This window comes from Lithobates pipiens, unplaced genomic scaffold, assembly GCF_037356315.1.
Source record: "Lithobates pipiens isolate NorthernLeopardFrog02 unplaced genomic scaffold, aLitPip1_a1.2 Scaffold_13, whole genome shotgun sequence".
Taxonomy (NCBI): domain Eukaryota; kingdom Metazoa; phylum Chordata; class Amphibia; order Anura; family Ranidae; genus Lithobates; species Lithobates pipiens.
This window is the reverse complement of record NW_027507718.1, coordinates 103,394,471-103,420,842: the sequence shown is the minus strand read 5'-3', so window position 1 is coordinate 103,420,842 and position 26,372 is coordinate 103,394,471. Positions and strand designations below refer to the sequence as shown.

General features: G+C 41.7%; 1 protein-coding gene across 1 annotated transcript in view; it reads right to left on the bottom strand.

The window, feature by feature from the left end:
- The window catches only part of FBXO10 (F-box protein 10), a 175,874-nt gene that overhangs the window by 140,542 nt on the left and 8,960 nt on the right, over positions 1-26,372 (bottom strand). Inside the window, exons 2-4 of the mRNA XM_077475356.1 lie at positions 24,377-24,449; positions 21,096-21,686; positions 19,018-19,866 (exon numbers count right to left, since the gene is read on the bottom strand). Of these exons, the coding sequence (XP_077331482.1) occupies positions 19,018-19,866; positions 21,096-21,683 (1,437 nt within the window). The 5' untranslated portion in view covers positions 21,684-21,686; positions 24,377-24,449. The remainder of the gene's footprint in view (positions 1-19,017; positions 19,867-21,095; positions 21,687-24,376; positions 24,450-26,372) is intronic.

Here is a 26,372-nt window from a genome sequence, read left to right as displayed (position 1 = left end):
TCATATCTGCTAGAGGTGCATCGAATGGAAATTTTGCTAATACTATTAGCAATATGTTTAAGTTTAAGTCTAAGTAAGAGATTGCAGACATGATACAAGAGATGGTTAAAGACTGCAGACTGCATTTTTCTCTACCTTTTTTGCACTAAAGGTGCCAATAATGGCAAACAATAAATTCATATTAATTTAAATTGATGGTATTAATTAAAAAGTTGAACATAATACAATTTTATATAAAAATAATATAAATATTTATTAAAAACTGTCATTTTAGCTATCAGTTTTGGCACCAAAACTTCCATTCGGTGCACCCCTAATACACACACATACATATACACACACACTGCATACACAAATCAAAGGATGCATGGTTCATACATTTTTCAAACTGCTCTTTAAAGCGGGAGTCCGCCGGGACTCTTTTTTTTTTTTTTTTTAAAAGCCAGCAGCTACAAATACTGCAGCTGCTGACTTTTAAAATAGTGACACTTACCTGTCCAGCGCGCCCGCGATGTCGGCACCCGAAGTCGATCTCTCGATAGTCTCTCGGGTGCTGCCGCCGCCATCTTGGGTATGGGAATCAGGAAGTGGAGCCTTTCGGCTTCATTTCCCGGTTCCCTACTGCGCATGCGCGAATCGCACTGCGCAATAAGGATGGACCCGCTGCCTCTGGGATCTGTATGTTTCCCAGCAGGCAGCGGGGGGACTTTCGGAAAGGGGCGTAATCTACGCCCCTTTCCGCAGAGAGCTATCCCGGAAGTGGGTGCAGATACCTGTACTGTACAGGTATCTGCACCCCCCTCCCCCCTGAAAGGTGCCAATTGTGGCGCCGGAGGGGGGGAGGGTTCCGATGAGCGGAAGGTCCACTTTAGGGTGGACCTCCACTTTAACAAGTAAATCCAAGTGCTAGGGACCCAGCAGGGAAGCGTGGGGGGTGCCTGAGGGAGATACCGCCACAAAGATTGGAGGAGCTCAAGGGATTCAGAGTCAGTGAATCTACTGAGAGACGGGGAGCTCAGTGTCGAAGAACTACAGGAAGCCATTGTAGTGAAGTTGAAGGAACGGTTACGTTTGAGTTAGGAACTGTTAAAGACTGTTGCCGTAGGAGACAGCAATCCTGTATGTGCAGATATGGTGCCTTGCTGGGGCCTTTTCCAGCACTGCTGTCCTCCTACTGGAGTATCGGAGTCTGGAAATTGAATTTACAACTACTTAAGGGTGTCCTGGCCCTAACTCGCTTTCCCCTAAAAATACAAAAATGACTGTTAAAAGAAATAAAACCTCTTTTACATCCAAAAAGTGTCTGGCGCCCAATGACTTTCACCATCTTCGCACCCACTATGTATCACAACCCACTACATATTGAAGGATCGGCTACCTTTGGCCTTAGAGGTTCTAATTGGACTATAAGAGGCTAAAGACTATGATAGATATAGATATAGAGAGAGATATTTTTTTTATTATTACATATACACACACACAGGTGTATTTTAAATGATAGAGACAGAATATCAACCAAAAATCCAGAAAAAACACATGATACAAATCTTATAAATTGAGCTGCAGTTCAGTGAGTAAAATAATTATTTTATCCCCCATCAACAATCAATAATTCTGTCTCCCACAGGCTGGCTACAGTATGTGCTCATGTGGTACACAGATTAATCCTGTCAATTTAACCACTTGCTTACAGGGCACTTAAACACCTTCCTGCCCAGACCAATTTTCAGCTTTCGGTGCTCTCACACTTTGAATGACAATTACTCAGTCATGCAACACTGTACCCAAATGAATTTTTTGTCCTTTTTTTCCCACAAATAGAGCTTTCTTTTGGTGGTATTTGATCACCTCTGGGGTTTTTATTTTTTGCGCTATAAATGAAAAAAGACCGAAAATTTTGAAAAAAAACGCATATTTCTTTGTTTCTGTGACAGAATTATGCAAATTATTAATTTTTCTTCATAAATTTTGGTCACAATTTATACTGCTACATGTCTTTGGTAAAAATAACCCAAATTAGTGGATATTATTTGGTCTTTGTGAAAGTTAGAGAGTCTACAAGCTGTGGTGCGAATCGCACAAAATTGATCACATCTGATGTACTGGTGGCCTATCTCGCTTCTTGTGACCCGAACAAGTCAGGAAAGTACAAATACCCCCCAAATGACCCCTTTTTGGAAAGTAGACATTCCAAGGTATTTAGTAAGAGGTATAGTGAGCTTTTTGATGTTGTCATTTTTTTCCCACAATTCTTTGCAAAATTAAGATTTTTCATTTTTTTTTTTTTTCTCCACAAAATTGTCATTGTAATAGGTTATTTCTCTCACGTGGCATGTGTATACCACAAATGACACCCCCCAAAAAATTCTGCTACTCCTCCTGAGTATTACAATACCACATGTGTGTGACTTTTTCACAGCCTGGCCACATAGAGAGGCCCAACATGCAGGTAGCGCCATCATGTGTTCTAGGAACATAAGTTACACATCTAACTTGTTGACTATTTATTACACTTTTGAAGCACCAGGACAATGACACGTGACACTGATGACAGATGGCACTGATACGTGGCAATGCTGACAGGTGGCACTGATGACAGATGGCACTAATATGTGGCACTGATGACAGATGGCACTAATATGTGGCACTGATGACGCGTGGCACTTATACGTGGCACTGATGACACGTGGCACTAATACGTGGCACTGATGACACGTGGCACTGAAACGTGGCACCGATGACAGATGGCACTAATACGTGGCACTAATATGTGCCACCGATGACAGATGGCACTAATACATGCCACCGATGACGCGTGACACTGATGACAGATGGCACTGATAAGTGGCATTGATGACACGTGACACTGACAACAGATGGCACGTGACACTGACAGGTGGCACTGATGACAAATGGCACTGATACGTGGCACTGATGACAGATGGCACTATGTGGCACTGATGACACGTGGCACTGACGGCAGGTGGCACTGACGGCAGGTGGCACTGACGGCAGGTGGCACTGGGGGCAGGTGGCACTGGGGGCAGGTGGCACTGGGGGCAGGTGGCACTGGGGTGGATGGCACTGGGGGCAGGTAGCACTGGGGTGGATGGCACTGGGGGCAGGTAGCACTGGGGTGGATGGCACTGGGGGCAGGTAGCACTGGGGTGGATGGCACTAGGGGCAGGTAGCACTGGGGTGGATGGCACTAGGGGCAGGTAGCACTGGGGTGGATGGCACTGGGGGCAGGTAGCACTGGGGTGGATGGCACTGGGGGCAGGTAGCACTGGGGTGGATGGCACTGGGGCAGATAGCACTGCTGGGGGCGGATGGCACTGCTGGGGGCGGATGGCACTGCTGGGGGCGGATGGCACTTTTTATTTCATTTTTTTATTTTATTTTTTTTCCGGAATCAGAACGGCTGCCGCTGCAGCCGTTCATCTCTCCCCTCTCGCACTGTCTGTGCGAGGAAGGAGAGCGGCGCTGCGAGATGATCTCATATGTTTACATATGAGATCATCTCCCATTGGACACGCCGATCACGCTGTAAACGGCCGCTGTGATTGGCCGTTTACAGCGATCTGTGTTTGCCTGTCCCCGGGGGACACGGCGAACACAGAACTTCCGCGATGCGCGCCCGCGGCGGCGCGCATTGCGGAAGTAAACATCAGGCCGTCCAGGGACGACCGCCCAAACGAACGCGCCTGCTCTACGGCCGTAATTCGGCTATAGGGCGGGCGCGAGGAGGTTAAAAGGGTACTCCTAATAACAACTCGTTATGTGTATAAAAGACACCTGTCCACAGAATCTCTTCTATTCAAACCTCACCATCATGGGCAAGACCAAAGAGCTGTCAAAAGGACATCAGGGACAAGACTGTAGACCTGCACAAGGTTGGAATGGGCTACAAGGCCACCAGCAAAAAAACTTGGTGAGAAGGAGACAACTGTTGGAGCAATTATTCGGAAATGAAAGAAATATAAAATACCGTAACCATAATTTACCCTCAATTTGGAGCTTCATGCAAGATTTCACTTCATGGGTTATGATGATCATGAGAAAAGTAAGAGATCAGCCCAGAACCACACAGGAGCTTGTGAATGATCTCGAGGCAGTTCGGACCACAGTTGCCAAACAAACCATTGGTAACACAATACGCTGCCATGGATTGAAATCCTGCAGCACCTACCAGGTCCCCCTTCTCAAGAAGGCACATGTACAGGACCATCTGATGTTTGCCAATAAACATCTAAATGATTCAAAAAAAATTATTGGGAGAAAGTGCTGTGGTCAGATGAGACCAAAATTGAGCTCTTTGGCACTAACTCAACTCCCTGTGTTTGGAGGAAGAATGCTGACTATGACCCTAAGAACACCATCCCTACAGTAAAGCACAGAGATGGAATCATTATGATTTTTGTCTGTCTCTCTGTTAAAAAGTACAGGCTGACTTTGCGCATTGAGGGGCCAATGGACAGGGCCATGTATTGTAAGATCGTAGATGAGATCCTTTTTCCCTCAGCCAGAACACTGAAGATTGGTCGTGGATGGATCTTCCAGCTAGAGCTGGGCGATTTTCTAAAAAAAATAAAAACATAAAAAACACACACAACTCTATTCACGATTCAAATCGATTTTTTTATATTTTTATTTTGATGGACAGCTGCTCAGGACCGGCGCAGTGTCAGCGCCGGTCCTGGGGAACTGCAGGCAGGGATTTTTTTTTCGATTTTTTCCCCAGCCCTACTTCCAGCATGACAATGACCCAAAACACATCACCAAACAAAGGAGTGGCTCAAGAAAAGGCACATTAAAAAGTGATGGAGTGGTCAAGCCAGTCTCCAGACTTTAATCCTATAAAAAAAAAAAAAAAAAAAAAAATGCATGGAGGGAGCTGAAACTTCGAGTTGCCAAGTTAAAGCCAAGAAACTTTAAGGATTTAGAGAACATTTGTGGAGCAAAATCCCTCCTGAGATGTGTACGCCTGGTAACCAACTACAAGAAACATCTTACATCTCTGCTTGTGAACTGCAACTCAATTTAAAACCATTTGCATCATGCAATTTTTCTGGATTTTTGGTTAATATTCTATTTGGCCCAATGTTTTTGTGGATGTTTTTACGTTGGTAAAACGAAACGCCCTTTTTTATACGTATTAGGGACCACATTTGAAACGTCAATGTACTACCGCACTTAAAGCGGGAGTCCGCCGTTTTTTTTTTTTAAAGCCAGCAGCTACAAATACTGCAGCTGCTGGCTTTTAAAATAATGACACTTACCCGCCCAGCGCGCCCGCGATGTTGGCACCCGAAGCCGATCTCTCGATCGTCTCTCGTGTGCTGCCGCCGCCATCTTGGGTATGGGAATCAGGAAGTGGAGCCTTTCGGCTTCATTTCCCGGTTCCCTACTGCGCATGCGTGAGTTGCGCTGCGCAATAAGGATGGTCCCCGCTGTCTCTGGGATCCATGTGTTTCCCAGCAGGCAGCGGGGGACCTTCGGAAAGGGGCGTAGATTCTGCGGAAAGGGGCGTAGCTTCTGCAGAATCTACGCCGGAAGTGGGTGCCGATACCTGTACTGTACAGGTACCTGCACCCCCCCCCCTCCGGCGCCACAATTGGCACTTTTCAGGGGGGGGGGGGGGGGTTCCAATGAGCGGAAGGTCCACTTTAGGGTGGACCTCCGCTTTAATCGACATATTGGCTATCATCATAATTTTGATTTGACAGTGGTACAGTTTTCCGCCCTTGAACATGTACCAATGCATGCCCAGGGTGGAGAAATAGACTCCACTTTACTACAACTTGAAACAAAATGGATATACAATTTAGATGCCATTCAATATCCCGGTTTAAATGAATATATGACTTTTAAACACTTGTTATAGTTTGTCCTGTATATATCCAGGCTTAGCCCGGCCTGAGTACCCGCCATGCCTGCCACAAACTTACTGTGTGTGTGTTTGTGTGTGTTTTGGGGGGGGGGTTATAATCTTGGTTCTTTTTTTTCCTCATTCTTTAATTTAATTTTTTTTATTTATGACCAATCTATTGTTTTGTATTTTCATTAAATTTGTATTGTACTTGTTTGTTATTGATTACCAATTATTTTTTCCTTTTTTGTTATTTACATATTTTGGATTTTGTGGAACTTGGCCCTGGCTTCGGCCATTATCCCCAATTTTTCTTTATTTTGTTTTTAATAACATTATACATCATACACTTTTCAATTGAGTACCGCCTGACCTTTCCTTTGGTATTTTGTTATAGTTAGTATTTAATCAGTTGGCAATACACTTATTAATTGGTTGCATAGTTTTTAGTGTTTCTGTTGCCCCCGACTTTTCCTCCCGTGTCCCATTTGGTGATTGGCTCCCTTCGGATGGACCAGCTCGGCATTGCGCCCCCTGGTGCCTGTATGGACGCCCCGGGCACTGTATTGTGGAAACAGTGCCCGTTACAGCATCTTCTGTGCTTATTTACGCCTGTCTCGTGTTTACTCTCCGTCTCCCCCACTCGGTATTTTTACTCCGGAGCTTTCCACCTCATTTACCTAGCACTGTCACCGCTAACACTCGTGTCAAGCACAGTGTAGTGATGACGCAGTGTTGGCCGCTGAGTATTCTGGGGATTGTAGGCATAGGAGACTGAGCGGGCTGCCGCACAGAGAGTGTTTAGTCCGCTCTCTGTCGGCGCCTATGTTCGGCGCCTGCGCATGGCGATGCTGACATCGCCAGCTTCCGACGTCTACGTTCCAGCGCCGATATGAGTGGGGGGGGGGTATACAAGACCCTCCAGCCTTGGGCTGGTTGCTGGTTCTCTGGGGACGCAGTCCTGCATGGCACACGGAAATAAAGGTTAGTTATTAGGTATAGGCTGACTGTGATCCACACCTTTTCAGCTTTCCCTGTTGTCGGTTTATTACAGTGCCTTGCGAAAGTATTCGGCCCCTTGAACTTTTCAACCTTTTACCACATTTCAGGCTTCAAAACATAAAGATATAAAATTAAATTTTTTTGTGAAGAATCACCAACAAGTGGGACACAATTGTGAAGTGGAAGAAAATCTATTGGATTTTTGAAACTTTTTTAACTAATAAAAAAATGAAAAGTGGGGGTGCAAAATTATTCGGCCCCCTTGGGTTAATACTTTGTAGAGCCACCTTTTGCTGCGATTACAGCTGCAAGTCGCTTGGGGTATGTCTCTATCAGTTTTGCACATCGAGAGACTGAAATTCTTGCCCATTCTTCCTTGCAAAACAGCTCGAGCTCAGTGAGGTTGGATGGAGAGCGTTTGTGAACAGCCGTTTTCAGCTCTTTCCACAGATTCTCAATTGGATTCAGGTCTGGACTTTGACTTGGCCATTCTAACACCTGGATACGCTTATTTGTGAACCATTCCTTTGTAGATTTTGCTGTATGTTTGGGATCATTGTCTTGTTGGAAGATAAATCTCCGTCCCATTTTCAGGTCTTTTGCAGACTCAGGTTTTCATTCAGAATGGTCCTGTATTTGGCTGCATCCATCTTCCCCTCAATTTTAACCATCTTCCCTGTCCCTGCTGAAGAAAAGCAGGCCCAAACCATGATGCTGCCACCACCATGTTTGACAGTGGGGATGGTGTGTTGAGGGTGATGAGCTGTGTTGCTTTTACGCCAAACATATCGTTTTGCATTGTGAGCTAAAAGTTGGATTTTGGTTTCATCTGACCAGAGCACCTTCTTCCACATGTTTGGTGTGTCTCCCAGGTGGCTTGTGGCAAACTTTAGATGAGACTTTTTATGGATATCTTTGAGAAATGGCTTTCTTCTTGCCACTCTTCCATAAAGGCCAGATTTGTGCAGTGTACGACTGATTGTTGTCCTATGGACAGACTCTCCCACCCCAGCTGTAGTTCTCTGCAGTTCATCCAGAGTGATCATGGGCCTCTTGGCTGCATCTCTGATCAGTCTTCTCCTTGTCTGAGCTGAAAGTTTAGAGGGATGGCCAGGTCTTGGTAGATTTGCAGTGGTCTGATACTCCTTCCATTTCAAAATGATCGCTTGCACAGTGCTCCTTGGGATGTTTAAAGCTTGGGAAATCTTTTTGTATCCAAATCTGTCTTTAAACTTCTCCACAACAGTATTACGGACCTGCCTGGTGTGTTCCTTGGTCTTCATGATGCTCTCTGCGCTTTCAACAGAACCCTGAGACTATCACAGAGCAGGTGCATTTATACAGAGACTTGATTACACACAGGTGGATTCTATTTATCACCATCAGTCATTTAGGACAACATTGGATCATTCAGAGATCCTCGCTGAACTTCTGGAGTGAGTTTGTTGCACTGAAAGTAAAGGGGCCAAATAATTTTGCATGCACCACTTTTCAGTTTTTTATTTGCTAAAAAAGTTTAAAATATCCAATAGATTTCGTTCCACTTCACAATTGTGTCCCACTTGGTGATTCTTCACAAAAAATTTAAATTTTATATCTTTATGTTTGAAGCCTGAAATGTGGCAAAAGGTTGAAAAGTTCAAGGGGGCCGAATACTTTCGCAAGGCACTGTACATATTTTGATTATATCCATTTTTCCTTTTTGTATTACCAGGGGCTTTACTATTAAGCATCTTGCTTATTATATAGCCTTTGTTCAGGCTGGGCTTTCATGTTGGATACAAACCATTGCCTTTGGCTGGTGAATACATATAGAACTCCATATTGGGGTTCAGGTGAGCTTACTTACGGACTATTTATTTAATCCCTTAGTTTCGCCATCTTTAATTGGCCCCCTGTCTTACGGGTATGTCTTTTGGGTTTCTTTGTATCATTGTGTGCATTTAGGTCGCCTGATGGTGTGTTCTTTTTATCCCAAATTCTTCCAAATTTTTGGCGTTTGATATGTAGTTTTCCTACATTAACCCTGCATTTGATATGTATGAGGTATACATTTTTCCTGCATACCAATATATGTATATTTAATCTTTTTATTAATAATTGTGTTGATTGGTCTCCCCTCTACCCCCTAAAGTCACCATTGGTGATGCAAAGGGCTGGATGTTTCCTTTTTTCCTCCCCTTGTGAGCACCTCATCAATTGCGGGCTTGTGAATGAGCCAGGGGTATGTATGTAACTATTAATAAATATCTCTCTATTAAACTCAAATTCATTCTTCTCTTGCCCACTTTTTAATATTGATTACCAATACATACAATTACCTTGGCTAAGGTAATAGGCGGTATTCAATTAATCATATTGCAAAAAATAATTGTTTGTTTATTTGCCATCATCATTTATAGCTATTATTCGTCTGCCTGTGGGTCAAAAGAATGGTTCCCCTGAAGAAGCCATGGTAATGGTGAAACATGTTGGGACTCTCTTGACTAGAGGTCGACCGATATATCGGCCGGCCGATATTTGCCGTTTTTTAAATAATCGGCATCGGCCGATTGTGCTGATAAAAAGCCGATTTAGAACTACAGCTGGACTTTGAAATGACTTCTGTAATAGAAGTCAGTGTAAGTTGCCTGAGTCATCATAGAAATGTCTTTCCTCCTCTCTGGGCAGTCTGCCAAGAAAAGAACAGAAAGATGCAATGTTTACAGTTGAATGAATGAAGTCATCTCTGTGTGTAGAAGTTCTCAGTTTAACCATTTAAAGACTAAATCTTTTCTGACACTTGTTGCTTACAAGTAAAAATCCTGTATTTTCTGCCAGAAAATCACTTAGACCCCCCCCAAAAATTATATATATTTTTTTAGCAGAGATCCTAGGGAATAAAATAGCGGTTGTTGCAATATTTTATGTCACACGGCATTTGCACAGAGGTCTTTCAAATGCATTTTTTTGGGAAAAAAATACACTATTTAAAAAATAAAAATAAAATAAAAACAGTAAAGTTAGCCCATTTGTTTTTTTCGTCCAAAAGTTTTGACTACCTGTTTTTATTTAATATATAGTTTTTTTTTTTTTTTATCTAAATCATACATACAAGTAAACTGATTGGAGGTTTGTTTTGTTTAATAAATGTTTAAATGTAAGAAATTTTCTGTATCACTTATGAAGACTGCTTTCACACTGGAGTGGGCAGGCGTTGATGGTAAAACGCAAGTTTTAGCGGCTTTTTACCATCATTTTAGCGGTGCTATTTGGCTGCTAGTGGGGCACATATAACCCAGCTAGCGGCCAAGGAAGAGGTTAAATGCGCCCATGAAGCACTGCTGCCAAATCGCATTGCATGCGCTTCGGCAGTGGTGCCCATTCATATCAATGGGCAGGAGTGGTGGAGAAGCGGTATACACCACTCCAAAACGTGCTGCTTGCAGGACTTTTTTTTTTAAGATCCTGCCAGCGCATCGCCTCAGTGTGAAAGCACTCTGTCTTTCACACAGACTGCAGGGGAGCCATTTTGCAGGCACTTTACAGGCGCTATTTTTAGCCCAAAGGCGCCTGAAAACGCCCCAGTGGGAAAGGTGTGTTAGATCAATGGAGATTAAAAAAAAAATAATAATAAAAAAGGAAAAAAATTAATAAATAAAATAAAAATCGGCCTAACATATCGGCCCCAAAAAAAAAATCGGCATCATATATCGGCTATCGGCCGCCATGATTTCTAAATATCGGCATCGGCCAGAGAAAAACCCATATAGGTCGACCTCTACTCTTGACCAGCGATTAAATTTAGACTATACCACATTGAGTAGACGACGATTTTATCTATTGTACTGTGTTGTGTAGTGTATTATATTTGATAATACATCATTTTATGAATTCTCTCAAATTAAGAATCTATGTTTATTTTTTATGTCATGTATGGCATTTAACTGTCTTTAATCTTGGTACCTCATGTCATATATATATATATATATATGGATCTAGGGAGAAGGGGATTATTGCGGTGCCTAATAGTAATAGGATATGACATGAGGTACCAAGATTAACCACTTCCCGACCGCCGCACGACGATGTACGTCGACAGAATGGCACGGGCAGGCATATGGGCGTACCTGTACGTCCCTGCCTTCCCGCGGGCCCCCGCGCGGTGCCTGCGGCGGTCGGTATTCGTTCGCGAGCGATCGCTCCCGACGAATAGAAATCCTTCGTGACATCACTTCCTCTCCTGTAATGTAAACACAGGAGAGGAAGTGATGTAATCTCTCCTCCGTGTCGGTATTTTTCGTTCCGACACCGAGGAAAGAGGATCGGTGAGTTGCACCAACACGACACTTCACAGTAGAACATGCCAGGCACACTCACACCCCCCCGATTACCCCCCCCCCAATTACCCCTGCCCCCCAGTCACAGTGACACCAATGTCATTTTTTTATTTTTTTTTGCATTGGTGTCATTTGTGACTGTAATAACTGTTAGGGCAGTTAGGGTTAGCCCCCTTTAGTTCTAATGTACCCCCCTAACCCCCCCAATAAAGGTTTAACCCCGTGATCACCCCCCGTCGCCAGTGTCACTAAGGCTGGGTTCACATTGCAGCGGTTTATGAGAACGAATGTGATTCGCACCGCACTGCAGTGCAAATCACATCCGATCTCTGTGCGATTCGAGTTCAGCCATACAGATAGTATGGCTGAATTCGCATCGCACCCGCCGCACCCGCCGCAAATTCGCACGGGACCCTTTTTTGGCCCGCAGCAGAATCGGATCGCATGGGTGTTCACACCATGCGATCCGAGTTTGCAGATCGCACTGCGATATGCGAACTGATCTGGGGGTGTCATTAACATTTCACTGACACTCCCAGCAGTTCGCATAGGGCAGTGTGAACTGCCGCCGGGAGGCATGCGATGCGGGAACCCGCCGCGGATTCGTGGCGTTCCCGCATCGCTCCAGTGTGAACCCAGCCTAATAAGCATTCATTTTTCTGATCGCTGTATTAGTGTCACAGGTGACGCTAGTTAGGCGGGTAGATATTTAGGTTCTCTGCAGCTTTTTATAGCGCCAGGGACCCCCATATACTACCGCATAAAGCCCCCTCATTGCCCCCTAGTTAACCCTTTCACCAGTGATCACCATATAACTGTTACAGGTGACGCTGGTTGGTTAGTTATTTTTTTATAGTTTCAGGGCACCCGCCATTTATTACCTAATAAAGGTTTAACCCCCTGATCACCCGGCGGGTGTCATTTGTGACTGTAATAACTGTTAGGGCAGTTAGGGTTAGCCCCCTTTAGTTCTAAGGTACCCCCCTAACCCCCCCAAAAAAGGTTTAACCCCGTGATCACCCCCCGTCGCCAGTGTCACTAAGGCTGGGTTCACATTGCAGCGGTTTATGAGAACGGATGTGATTCGCACCGCACTGCAGTGCAAATCACATCCGATCTCTGTGCGATTCGAGTTCAGCTATACAGATAGTATGGCTGAATTCGTGTCGCACCCGCCGCAAACTCGCACGGGACCCTTTTTTTGGTCCGCAGCAGAATCGGATCACATGGGTGTTCACACCATGCGATCCGAGTTTGCAGATCGCACTGCGATATGCGAACTGATCTGGGGGTGTCATTAACATTTCACTGACACTCCCAGCAGTTCGCATAGGGCAGTGTGAACTGCCGCCGGGAGGCATGTGATGCGGGAACCCGCCGCGGATTCGTGGCGTTCCCGCATCGCTCCAGTGTGAACCCAGCCTAATAAGCGATCATTTTTCTGATCGCTGTATTAGTGTCACAGGTGACGCTAGTTAGGCAGGTAGGTATTTAGGTTCGCCGCAGCTTTTTATAGCGCCAGGGACCCCCATATACTACCGCATAAAGCCCCCTGATTGCCCCCTAGTTAACCCTTTCACCAGTGATCACCATATAACTGTTACAGGTGACGCTGGTTGGTTAGTTATTTTTTTATAGTTTCAGGGCACCCGCCATATATTACCTAGTCTCACTAGTGTACCCCTAAATTTAGGGGTGTCTACTTTCCAAAATGGGGTCATTTGGGGGGGGGTTTGTGCCATCTTGGCATTTTATGGCCTTCAAAACTGTAACGCCCTTAGAAAGCCTGAAGGCGGTGCTTGGTTTTCGGGGCCCCGTACGCGGCTAGGCTCCCAAAAAGTCCCACATATGTGGTATCCCCGTACTCAGGAGAAGCAGCAGAATTTATTTTGGGGTGTCATTTCACATATTCCCATGGCATGCGTGAGCAATATATCATTTAGTGACAACTTTGTGAAAAAAAAAAAAAAAAAGTTTGTAATATTCCCGCAACTTGTGGCAAAATATAAAATATTCCATGGACTCAACATGCCTCTCAGCAAATAGCTTGGGGTGTCTACTTTCTAAAATGGGGTCATTTGTGGGGGTTTTGTGCCATCTTGGCATTTTATGGCCTTCAAAACTGTAATAGGTAGTGAGGAGTGAAGTCAAATATTTACGCCCTTAGAAAACCTGAAGGCGGTTCTTGGTTTTCGGGGCCCCGTACGCGGCTAGGCTCCCAAAAAATCCCACACATGTGGTATCCCCGTACTCAGGAGAAGCAGCAGAATTTATTTTGGGGTGTCATTTCACATATGCCCATGGCATGCGTGAGCAATATATCATTTAGTGACAATTTTGTGAAAAAAAAAAAAAAAAAAAGTTTGTAATTTTCCCGCAACTTGTGGCAAAATATAAAATATTCCATGGACTCAACATGCCTCTCAGCAAATAGCTTGGGGTGTCTACTTTCTAAAATGGGCTCATTTGTGGGGGTTTTGTGCCATCTTGGCATTTTATGGCCTTCAAAACTGTAATAGGTAGTGAGAAGTGAAATCAAAAATTTACGCCCTTAGAAAGCCTGAAGGCGGTGCTTGGTTTTCGGGGGCCCCGTACGCGGCTAGGCTCCCAAAAAGTCCCACATATGTGGTATCCCCGTACTCAGGAGAAGCAGCAGAATTTATTTTGGGGTGTCATTTCACATATGCCCATAGCATGTGTGAGCAATATATCATTTAGTGACAACTTTGTGTAAAAAAAAAAAGAATTTTTTTTTTTGTCATTATTCAATCGCTTGAGGCAAAAAAATAAAATATTCAATGGGCTCAACATGCCACTTATCAATTTCCTTAGGGGGTCTACTTTCCAAAATGGGGTCATTTGGGGGGGTTTTGTACTGCCCTGCCATTTTAGCACCTCAAGAAATGAGCTAGGCAGTCGTAAACTAAAAGCTGATTCCAGAAAACGTACCTTAGTTTGTAGATGTGACAACTTTTGCGCAAACCAATAAATATACAATTATTGACTTTTTTTTACCAAAGACATGTGGCTGAATACATTTTGGCCTAAATGTATGACTAAAATTGAGTTTATTGGATTTTTCTAATAACAAAAAGTAGAAAATATCATTTTTTTTCAAAATTTGCGGTCTTTTTACGTTTATATCGCAAAAAATAAAAATCGCAGAGGCAATCAAATACCATCAAAAGAAAGCTCTATTTGTGGGAAGAAAAGGACGCAAATTTTGTTTGGGTACAACATTGCATGACCGCGCAATTACCAGTTAAAGCAGCGCAGTGCCAAATTGTAAAAAGTCCTCTGGTCATTTACCAGCAAAATGGTCCGGTCTGAAAGTGGTTAAAGACAGTTAAATGCAATACATGACATAAAAAATAAACATAGATTCTTTATTTGAGAGAATTATTCATAAAATTATGTATTATCATAAATATATACACACACACACACACACATACATACACACACACACATACACAATTTCTTTATATTATTTTTCTGATTTTATTCCAATTGCTAGCCCCACGTGGCAATTTAGAATTGACTCATCCCTCTAGAGAAATCATAAGCGTTCTCTTATGATGGTGCTTCACCCATTTATTCTCCTTGGCTTAAAAAGGGCACTTGTAAAAAGCTGAATCTTAACTCTTCAATTATTATAAGCTAAACCAGGAGTACAGGACAGCTTCTGCATAGATTTTCAGCTGACACAAGGTGACATTTTGTGATTGAAAAAAGGGAGAAAACAGGAAAAAACAGTTACCCCTGAGAGGCAAAGCACAACTATAAGGCCTCATGTACACTGCTGCTGGTAAATGGAGGTTAAAGGAGCAGTTGGACATTTTTTTTCCAACTGCTCCTGAACTCTCCTCTATGTTATCTTATCAGTACATCTACACAGGGTAGTTTCTAGGCAGTTGAGTTTAGAGGCTTTTTTTGGACCAAAAAAAAAAAATGGGTTTAGAAGCATTTCGAGCGCTAAACGCTTCTAACCGCGGGAACTTCATTTACAGGAGTTTTTCATTTTTGGATATTTTGGAGAATTTTTCTTCCCTTAAACGCTTCTAAACCTGGCATGTAAACGCGACAAAACAGACATTTTGAAATGTGGGTTACTATCTGTCAAGTTAAATCATTCAGGAGAGGTTATAAAAAAAGTCTAGTGTACATGAAGCCTAAAGAGGAACTGGGGCTGACTTCCCAATTTTTTTTTTTGCCCAGCTTACCAGATGGTGGTATCTGCACATTTCAGATACTCACCCATCCAGTGGATACAGCATTGACCCATTGATGTCATTGAGAGCCTTGTCAGCTCTTTTGAGTTCAGCGGGCAGGGCTCTCAACGACGCGCAGATAGGCCCGTCCCCTCCTCCTGTTCTTTAACCACTTGCCGACCGCTGCACACACATATACGTTGGCTGAATGACACAGGCAGGCAAATGGGCGTACCTGAACATCCCTTTGAATTTGCCACCTATCACGATCACTCGATCTTCACCTGCGGCCTGCGACTGCGGCGAAGAGAGGTGATGCCTATATAAACAAGGCATTTCTATTTTCTGCCTAGTGACATGACCGGGATCTACTGTTCCCTGTCATCGGAAGCAGTGATCTCTGTCATGTTCTAGCTTGACAATCCCCCACCACAGTTAGAATAGCCCCTTGATCGCCCCCTAGTGTTTAACCCCTTCCCTGCCAGTGTAATTTATATAGTAATCAGTGGCTATTTGTAGCTCTGGTCCCACAATTGTTTCAAAAGTCTCCGATGTGTCCTCCATAATGTTGCAGTCCTGATAAAAATTGCAGATTGCTGACATTACTAGTAAAAGAACAAAAATGCCATAAATCTATCTATTTTATAGACACTATAACTTGTGCGCAAACCAATCAATATACACTTATTGCGATTTTGTTTTACCAAAAATATGTAGAAGAATACATTTTAGCTTAAGCTGTGGAAGAAATTAGTTTTTTTTATATTTTTTGGGGGATATTTATTATAGCAAAAAAAAAAATTTTTTTTCAAACGTATCCCTCTTGTTTATTTATTAGAGCAAAAAAAAAAAGCAAAAAATAAAATAAATAAATAAAAAATAATGCAGAGGTGATCAAATACCACCAAGAGAAACCAAGAGAAAAAAAAGGACATCAATTTGGGTACAACGTTGTCAGCTAAAGCGACGCAGTACAGAATCAAAAAATGCTCTGGTCAGGAAGGTGGTAAATCCTTTCGGGGCTAAAGTGATTAATGAAAGCCTATGCCTCCTGCGATATGTAACGTACATATCCCGGGAGGCACAGCGGGCAGTGTTTGCGTCATTTGCCTAAGGCAAGTGACGTGCATGGGGAGATGGAGCGGACTTTCAGTAGAAAAAAATACGTAAACAAAAGAAAAAAATTTATGTATAGTGATTTCTTTATTACAGGGCTAGATAGGTTAGTCTTAGATTGTGCAAGCAAGTAGATTTACAAATTTTAATTTTAGGGTAAACTTCTACTCCACTTCCGGAGTGGATATATGTTGCTACTTTGACGTTAAATACAAGAGTTAATGCAGATAGCTGCCATAACTCCGGTATTTTTTTTAAACGGCAGTCGGTCCGCTTTAACTTAAAAAGTGGTCTCAGTGGCGGATTTGCTGCAAGATCACTTTTATGGGCTGTGGGAGAGGTGCCCCCTCCCACCGCTTCCCAGTATATTCTGGCGCTTACTAAAGACGTGGGTAGCGGCGTAAATGATCCAATCCCCGGAATGGATGGGCAGGAAGCCGAGATGGCCCCCACTGGACCCTATGCCCTTGGATTACCTGAGTGACGTCAAACGTCACTTCTGCCTCTTGGCCTTAAAAATGGACAAATTTTTTTTATTGTTTTTAATAGTAAATGTGAGATCAGAGGTCTTTTTGACCTCAGATTTCACATTAAAAGGCCCAGTCCTGCTTTTTTACTATTACAAGGGATGTTTACATTCCTTGTAATAGGAATAAAAGTGCTACAATTTTTTTTTTTTAAAGGAACAGTGTAAAAATAAAAAAATATAAAGAAAAATAAATACATTTACAGCACCCCCCGTCCCTCCGAGCTCAGGCTCAGAAGTGAACGCATACGCAATTTGCGCTCGCATACGTAAACTGTGTTTAAACCACACGTGAGATATCGCCACAATTGTTCGAGTGAGTGCAATAACTCTAGGCCAAGACCTTCTCTAAACCTGTAGAAATTTTTAAACGTCGCCTATGGATATTTTTAAGTACCAAAGTTTGTCGCCGTTCCACGCGCGTGTGCAATTTTGAAGCATGACATGTTAGTTATCAATTTACTCGGCATGACATTATCTTTCACATTATAGGAAAAAAAATTAAAAAAATCGGGCTCACTTTACCGTTTTGTTTTTTTATTCTAAAAAGTATTTTTTCCCAAAAAATTGCGTTTGTAAGACCCTTGCGCAAATATGGTGTGATAAAAGTTTTTCAACTATCTCCATTTTATTCTCTAGGGCCGTCTGCTAAAAATATATATATATATATTTTTTTTTTTTTTATAATATGTTTAGGGTTTCTAAGTAATTTTCTAGCAAAAAATACTGATTTTAACTTGTAAACAAGTGTCAGAAATAGGCTTGGCCATTAAGTGGTTAAATACATTTCCGTTTTTACATTTTAGTTTACCTGCTGTGTATATACACATACACACAGTACTGTGCAAAAGTTTTAGGCAGGTGTGAAGAAATGCTGTAAAATAAGAATGATTTCAAAAATATATATTTTTATCAATTTCCAAAATGCAAAATCAAATAAATTATTTGGTGTGATTTCCCTTTGGCTTCAAACCCGCATCAATTCTTCTAGGTGCACTTGCACACAGTTTTTTAAGACACTTGGCAGATCATTTTTTAGATTAATACCAACCTGCCTGTTTAATTTGCAGTTCCGTTTTACAGTTTATTTGAACGGTTGCCTAATTTCATCAAGAGCTCCACAGCACACACTGCATGGCTTTTTTCAGGGGAATTTTCCTGCTCATAGGTGTGCACAGCCTATTGCATTAGGGTGTGCACCCCAAATGTATTAAAACATGGACGGTGTTAGTAGGGCAGTGGATGGCATTGGTAGAACAGTGGATTTGTCAGTGGGGCAGAGGTCAGTGTCAGTGGGGCAGAGGTCAGTGTCAGTAGTTCTTTTATTCATTTATTGATTACTTCTTGCACTTTTTTTAGGAGCTGCATTGGGGGGGGCTTTGGTGAAGTATCAGCAGGGGAATCTGCGCCGCCCAGGCACTCCCCCTGTGCACGCCTATGTTTCTGCTATTGGTACCCAATGAGGCACAGAAAACACATTTTCACATTATTTATCGGGAAATTTACCATTGCAGCGCATAATCCCTTAGCATCCACCTCTACAGTGCAACACACATTACATTTCTTCTCAAGTTTTTTAATTGGCTGACCAATCAGTTGGCAACTAATGCATCCAACCAATTATTATTTCACTAAATAATAAAAAATAAAAAAAAAATAGAGCAAACTCAGTGCAATAATTACATTCGTTTTACGAAAAAGTGTGCTCCATGGAAAAAAAATGCCATAGAAGCACTTCTGTTTCTGACATTGCAGTGGCAGCTTCAATGTTCAAATAATGAGTCAAATAATATGATACGGAATTTATCTTGTCTTGGGTGCAGAAAAATTAAGAGGCATAAGAAAAACTTAAAAAAAAAAAAAACAAACATACACCTAACCTAACATGTTAAATAGCTGCATGTCAAGCATTCCCTGTTAGTAGTACATGTAAATCATTCTCTTGGATAACCGAATAAAGTTCAGCTGACTTACTTTGCTGTTTTGTATACACCGTACTGCATAGGTTAAGTCCCTGAAAATACATCCTTCCAGTCTAGCTTGCCCTTGAGAGCAGATGAAGACTCCCCCTTTACCATCTCTAAAAAGGCACTTCCGTACAAGGCATCCTTGAATTGTGCTGGCAAAATTTTGAAGTTCTTTGTCTCTCTGCAGCTCTTGTTGCAGACTTTTTAAAGCCATGTCACTCTGCAAAGTGAGAAGCCCATTGCTTTGTGGTCTGCAAAGTATAGATTTGGACAACATGTCACTTAGTCCATGTGAATGATAAGACAATTTGTACACCGATGGGTTATCATCCTCATTCTCACTGACTGTGCTTAGTTCACTATCACTATAGTCTGTATCCAAAGTCATAGCTTCTCCTTCTTTGCCCATGTAAAAGTTTCCATTCAACTCTGTTTTTTTTTCATCTAGTACTTGTGATTTTGAGAGAGGAAGTAAGTGACTCTGGTCTTCTTTCACAATGATTTCACATGTCCTTAAATTTCCACCAGGTGACCCATTAGCCAAGTAGTCCATATTGTCTGCACTTCCAAGTGACGCATCTGATGAACTGTACAGCATGGTCCTTGACTTTGCAAAGGCTGAAAGGTGTTTGCAGGCCCAGTTTTTATCAGATGTAGGTGACCCTTCCACAGTAACAGAGGCATTTTCACTGTTGACAAATTCACAGTTTTCCAACACACTAAGAGCCACATTGTGAAAATGTATGCTGGACTGATTAAAAGTGCAAAATTTAATCTGGCACGTTCCTGGAGCATGGATCTGCAGCTGACCATTTTCAAAATTGCAATTGTCAAACTGTACATAGCCTATAGAGGTCTAGAAAAAAAAACATGAAAAAATTAATTCTGTACATTTAATACATGGTATCCTTCATTTGCTTCTTATAACCAAAATCTTTAGTTAGAGATAGTAAGGAAAGATTTGTTAAAACCCCTCATAGTTCATTCTTTGTGGTCTTTGTCCCATTGAGACAACATCCCTTGATTACCTGTCCTGCAAACGCAATAGGATGGAAGACAAAATCTGTAGGGGGAAATTTGTGATTTTTTTTATTACTTTCTGTCCCAGTGACAATGGTCATTAGAACAAATAGAGAGGGTAAATTTAACAATTAAGGACATAGACCGTAATAACAACTTCACAGGAACTCTGACCCTTCCCTAGATGCAATGGCAAATTAAAGTGCATCAGGGTCCGGAACGTCCCCGATCATCTCTATGATATTAGAAACTGGTAGCAAGGAGTATTTTGTCACTTCTGGTTTCACTGGATGTAAACAAAGCCATTTTTGCCTTGGGAAAGGATGTGATCACACCAATCTTGGTGTGATCAGATGCTTTTAAAGGCAGAGGTGAGATCTGAGGGCTACTAGACCCCAGATCTCTCAGTAAAGGGTACCTGTCACTGCTTATTGATATCACAAGGGATGTTTACATTGCTTGTGATTGCAATAACAGTGATAAGGAAAAAAATAAAATAAAGAGACATAACATAACATGTAAAATAAAGTTAGATTATGATATGTTTATAGCATTAAAATTACACTTCTGCTAAAACAAACAAGGACAAAAATGTTCCTTGGATAGAAGATAGTAAATGTTCACCTATCCCACTGGCCATGCCATCAAATACAACTGTAATGAAGAGATACAGCACTAAAACACTTTAGAATGACACTTTCATGTGTGTCATTTCCTGGTCCACCGCTTCATTCAATGATTCAATCCTCCAGCCCCTAAATCATTAGTGTGTCCTTTATTGAAGTAGGGGTCCGTGAGAGGAACTACTAAGTTCAGAACACAAAATCAACACTGTCAGAACAGTTGCATTTGGTAAGGCGATTTCTATTCAATCTAATGGTTTTCGGTAGCATGCACATTGGGAGAGGTGAGTTTAGCCTATCTTCTTTCCATATGTTCTATATTACACTGTTAGTCTCTTAACAATAACAGGTACACGAGTATCTACCAAACTAGATCTCTTTAGAGACAAATAATATAAAATATCATGCTAGCACTATTTGGGATAAGTAAAAGAAATCTTACCTTAAACATTACAGGTGTGAACCAAGCAGGCATAAACACCAAGTTGCAAAGGCGAGATGTTGGACACTGCTGGTCAATGCAAACAAGTAATGCCACATCACCAAGTTTTCCTTGGCCCATGATCTCAACGGGGACTTTTAGAATGATCTCATTTTGTTCTTCATAGACACCAGGCTGGAGCATAATGCGATCATAAATGTTAGCTGAAGCTAGGGCGGTCCTAAGGTTCTCATACTCACAGCCATATCCAACATAAAGGACTTTACGATCCTTCTTTCTTCGAAATAAATACAAACAATTGGAGGACTCAAGGTCCTGAGCATTTTTAGTCCAGGTTTTGGAAGCTATATAATGCTGCTTGAAAGCCTCTCTCCATGACTTTGGTTCTACTTCCGGCTTAATAGGCCAGTTGGGGTGTCTACATTCCACACATCCTAGACAAAGCTGTCGCCATCTTGTGTTATCCAGGCTTATTATAAGGTCATACCACGATCGGCAGACTAAGCCACAACGCCCAAGGTCACGCAAAGGCAAGTAGGCCAAAATCAAACGCCACAGTTCAAGTGGTAGACCACCAATCTCCATCATATCCTATAAATAAATATAACAAAAAATTAGGCTGAAGGTGATTTTATTTTATTTTTTTCTCAAAAAGTCAAGCAGGATGAAAAAAAAAAAATGTAATTCAGGAGCCAAGTTAAAATGTAAAAGCTATATTGTACTTTAAATAATTACACATTTTAAGTTATCAAGATCAAATGGAAACAATTCTTTATTCGTGATTTCTATTTAACTTTTATGACAATTATAAGTTTCTTTGAACTGATCTTTCATGTCCTTTTTTTCCCCCCCCATTTCTTCCATAAAATCCAAAATGTTGGAATCGGTACTTCTATTACACTTTCTTCATAGAGGATACTGGGCTCTCTAATAAAATGTTAGCAATAGTTGCTTATTTGAGGACAGTCTATTGCTAAATTATACGCTATACATAGTTATAGGAACCAGAGCTGACAGATAATATCCTCAGGCATGGTGCTTAGAAAACATTACTTAACACTCGTCCTCAGAACTAGAAGCGTGCACCTACTCATGCTTCTAGTTCTGAGACTGCACTGTCACTGACAGCTGGTGGTCTTAGACTACTGATCTGGACCCAATTAGCGCAGTTCTTGATCGTGTGCTCACCATGATTGTGTGATCATGGTGTACTTACAAGCAAACCTGCAGGTTTGAGACGTCATTGTTAACTGACAACATAGTACTTTTCTCAACTTCTTTTAGAAGTGAAATATGTCAATAAACATCCTGCAGACTTCACTACTATGTTTTTTATAATGGTGCCTTGACTTTATGAAAACCACAGGGTTGATTTGCTAAATGCAAATAAAGCCACTTTCACACTGAGCAGCTGGCCAAATCCCCATATTTAAAAAAAGGTTTTTTTGCATGCCATGTGCGCTGTAATATTTTGTTCTGTTGTATGGTCTTATGGCTGCACCATCTTTAATGCATCTTTTAGTATGTACCCCCAAATATCTCGTTTGCATTTTTAGTGCAAAAACACCTGTAAAATGCCTCAGTGTGAAAGTAGCCTAAATGGGGTTCAATTTAATGTTGCAATGAACACCCAATCACGTGCATTAAAATAAAAAAATAAAAAACATTTTTGCTTTGATGAAAGTTGGCAGAGCTAGATCTCATTCACTAAGCGCTGGGGGTAATTCCTTTCTAAGGGGCAATTTCCCCTGAACAGTTTATCTGCCTTTAGTAAATCAACACCTATGTCACCAGACCAATTCTTTTTAGCAAAAATATTCCCCTAAGATTATATGTGCATTTAATGTACTTTGCCTGTGTTATTTATTTGCAAAAGCTTCACTTGTGTAGACATGTAAAAACCCTGAGACTGCTGCTGGCACGCCAAATTAAATTTGTGGCGAGTAACTCCAGCAGACTCAGATTTTCACTCAAATGAGACTCTATGGTTTTCCCTTTTGCTCTTCCCCAGCAGGTACAAGAAAGATTTAAAAGGAGGTGATGTGGGGAGGGGCTTGGCACGTGCAGATAGTAATTAGACACTCCCAGAAAGAGAAGAGAGCTATAATGCATAGAGGACAAAAGGGGCTGTACTAAGGAATTAAAGCGTTTGTTAAACCACCCTGCCTTGCAAGGTCTATTTTTTTTTTTTTTTTTTTATTAATTTGGCTTTACTTCCTCTTTAAGGAGATTCACTCTCTCATGTTTACCAATAACCATTATCATCAAAAAAAAAAAAAACAGATCCTGTTCCCTTAAAGCATTTTATACAGCACAGTACTTGTGCTTGTGCTTTGCCGATTGGACCCCTGTAACACATAAAAATACCTGTCTGATCCTGCCTGGCTATACTCTCCCCTCTGTAAACTGACCACGGTGTATCATGGCTGCTGAGCCCTGGCGCGGTGGTCAATTTATGTGCCTCCGTCATCTGCAGCCCAGCTCTGTCTCCTCTCTGCTCCTGTGTCCTCCTCCCCCTCCCTGCCTGTCTGCTCATTTCAGCAACCACCCCTCCCAGCTCCTAATGCTCTCATATTAAGTATTAAATGCTTCCATCTGTAAAGTTAAATACGTGCCCCTGTGCCTGTGTTATGTAAAAAAAAAGAGCTTATCTGTACCGCTAACACACAGTCCTTTGCTGTCTCTCCAGCCCAGAGGTCATCAGCAGTGCTCAGCACCACCCACTGGAACTGTCAGCCGGGTAGAGGAGAGAGGAGGCACCTGAGCGCTGTGAGCCATGTGTTATCGGTGCAGATAAGCATATTTATAACACAGGCACAGGGGCACTTATTGTAATATTACAGAGGGGATAGGAGCATTTTATAGAATTGGCTTAACAACCACTTTAACTCTTTCCACTCGTCCTAAAATATATGCATTTTCAATCAAGTTCAAAAAGGTACATTGCATGTAAATCAAAAATAAGGGTTGGTGAAAAGAAAAAAAAGTTTTAGACTTGCATGAAAAGCAGCTGCTGATGTAATTGATATTTTTTGGTTTGGTATTCCATATTTCCATGACGCTATTTTAAACGTATGATTAGGGACCCAGTATTTGTCCAACTATTTACTTTGTGAACATATAGGTAAAGTGCATTACATGACAGAAAAAGACAAACCAAAACAAGGAAGGGTTAAAAACCAGATTTGAAAGGGTTTTTTTTCCCCCTTTTATAAACTGTCCAAAACAGTTAACTACATGACAATCAAACATAAGTCTTATAAATTTATAAATAAATTCACCTTTATTAGAATCTTCTGATTTTATGTTTGACTTTCATCTTCATCTCCATGTTTATATCTTCAGTGTCAGTATCTGGCCAAAATAAATAAATAAGCAAACAAATAAAACAGAAGCCTTGACTTGATTGGTGGTCTATATTGGTTATGCAGTAATCCATCCATAGAAAACAAACACTTTGGGGTTGATTTATTAAAACGGGAGAGTGCAAAATCTGGTGCAGCTGTGCATGGTAGCCAATCAGCTTCTAACGTCAACGTTTTCAATTAAGGCTGGCCACACATGGTTGAATTTCGAAACAATTTTCTTTTGAAAATCAGAAAATGTGTGCATATTGGTAGAGGTCGACCGATATATCGGCCGATATTTGCCGTTTTTTAAATAATCGGCGTCGGCCGATTGTGCTGATAAAAAGCCGATTTAGAACTACAGCGGTACTTTGAAATGACTTCTCTATAGAAGTGAGTGTAAGTTGACTGAGTCGTCATAGCAACCCTTTCCTCCTCTCTGGGCAGCCTGCCAAGAAAAGAACAGAAAGATACAATGTTTACACTTCATGAATGAAGTCATCTCTGTGTGTAGAAGTTCTCAGTTTAACCATTTAACCACTTGCTTACTGGGCACTTAAACACCCTTCCTGCCCAGACCAATTTTCAGCTTTCGGTGCTCTCACACTTTGAATGACAATTACTCAGTCATGCAACACTGTACCCAAATGAATTTTGTGTCCTTTTTTTCCCACAAATAGAGCTTTCTTTTGGTGGTATTTGATCACCTCTGGGGTTTTTATTTTTTGCGCTATAAATGAAAAAAGACCGAAAATTTTGAAAAAAAACGCATATTTCTTTGTTTCTGTGACAGAATTATGCAAATTATTAATTTTTCTTCATAAATTTTGGCCACAATTTATACTGCTACATATCTTTGGTAAAAATAACCCAAATTAGTGGATATTATTTGGTCTTTGTGAAAGTTAGAGAGTCTACAAGCTGTGGTGCGAATCGCACAAAATTGATCACATCTGATGTACTGGTGGCCTATCTCGCTTCTTGTGACCCAAACAAGTCAGGAAAGTACAAATACCCCCCAAATGACCCCTTTTTGGAAAGTAGACATTCCAAGGTATTTAGTAAGAGGCATGGTGAGCTTTTTGATGTTGTCATTTTTTTCCCACAATTCTTTGCAAAATGAAGATTTTTCATTTTCTTTATTTTTCTCCACAAAATTGTCATTGTAATAGGTTATTTCTCTCACGTGGCATGTGTATACCACAAATGACACCCCCCAAAAAATTCTGCTACTCCTCCTGAGTATTACAATACCACATGTGTGGGACTTTTTCGCAGCCTGGCCACATAGAGAGGCCCAACATGCAGGGAGCGCCATCACGTGTTCTAGGAGCATAAATTACACATCTAACTTGTTGACTACTTATTACACTTTTGAAATACCAGGACAATGACACGTGACACTGATGACAGATGGCACTGATACGTGGCAATGATGACACTTATACGTGGCACTGATGACACGTGGCACTGATGACAGATGACACTAATATGTGGCACTGATGACACGTGGCACTAATACGTGGCACTGATGACACGTGGCACTAATACGTGGCACTGATGACACGTGGCACTAATATGTGGCACTGATGACACGTGGCACTAATACGTGGCACTGATGACATGTGGCACTAATACGTGGCACTGATGACATGTGGCACTAATACGTGGCACTAATACGTGCCACCGGTGACAGATGGCACTAATACGTGGCACCAATGACACGTGACACTGATGACAGATGGCACTGATAAGTGGCATTGATGACACGTGACACTGACAACAGATGGCACGTGACACTGACAGGTGGCACTGATGACAAATGGCACTGATACGTGGCACTGATGACAGATGGCACTAATACGTGGCACTGATGACAGATGGCACTATGTGGCACTAATAACACGTGGCACTGATGACAGATGCCACT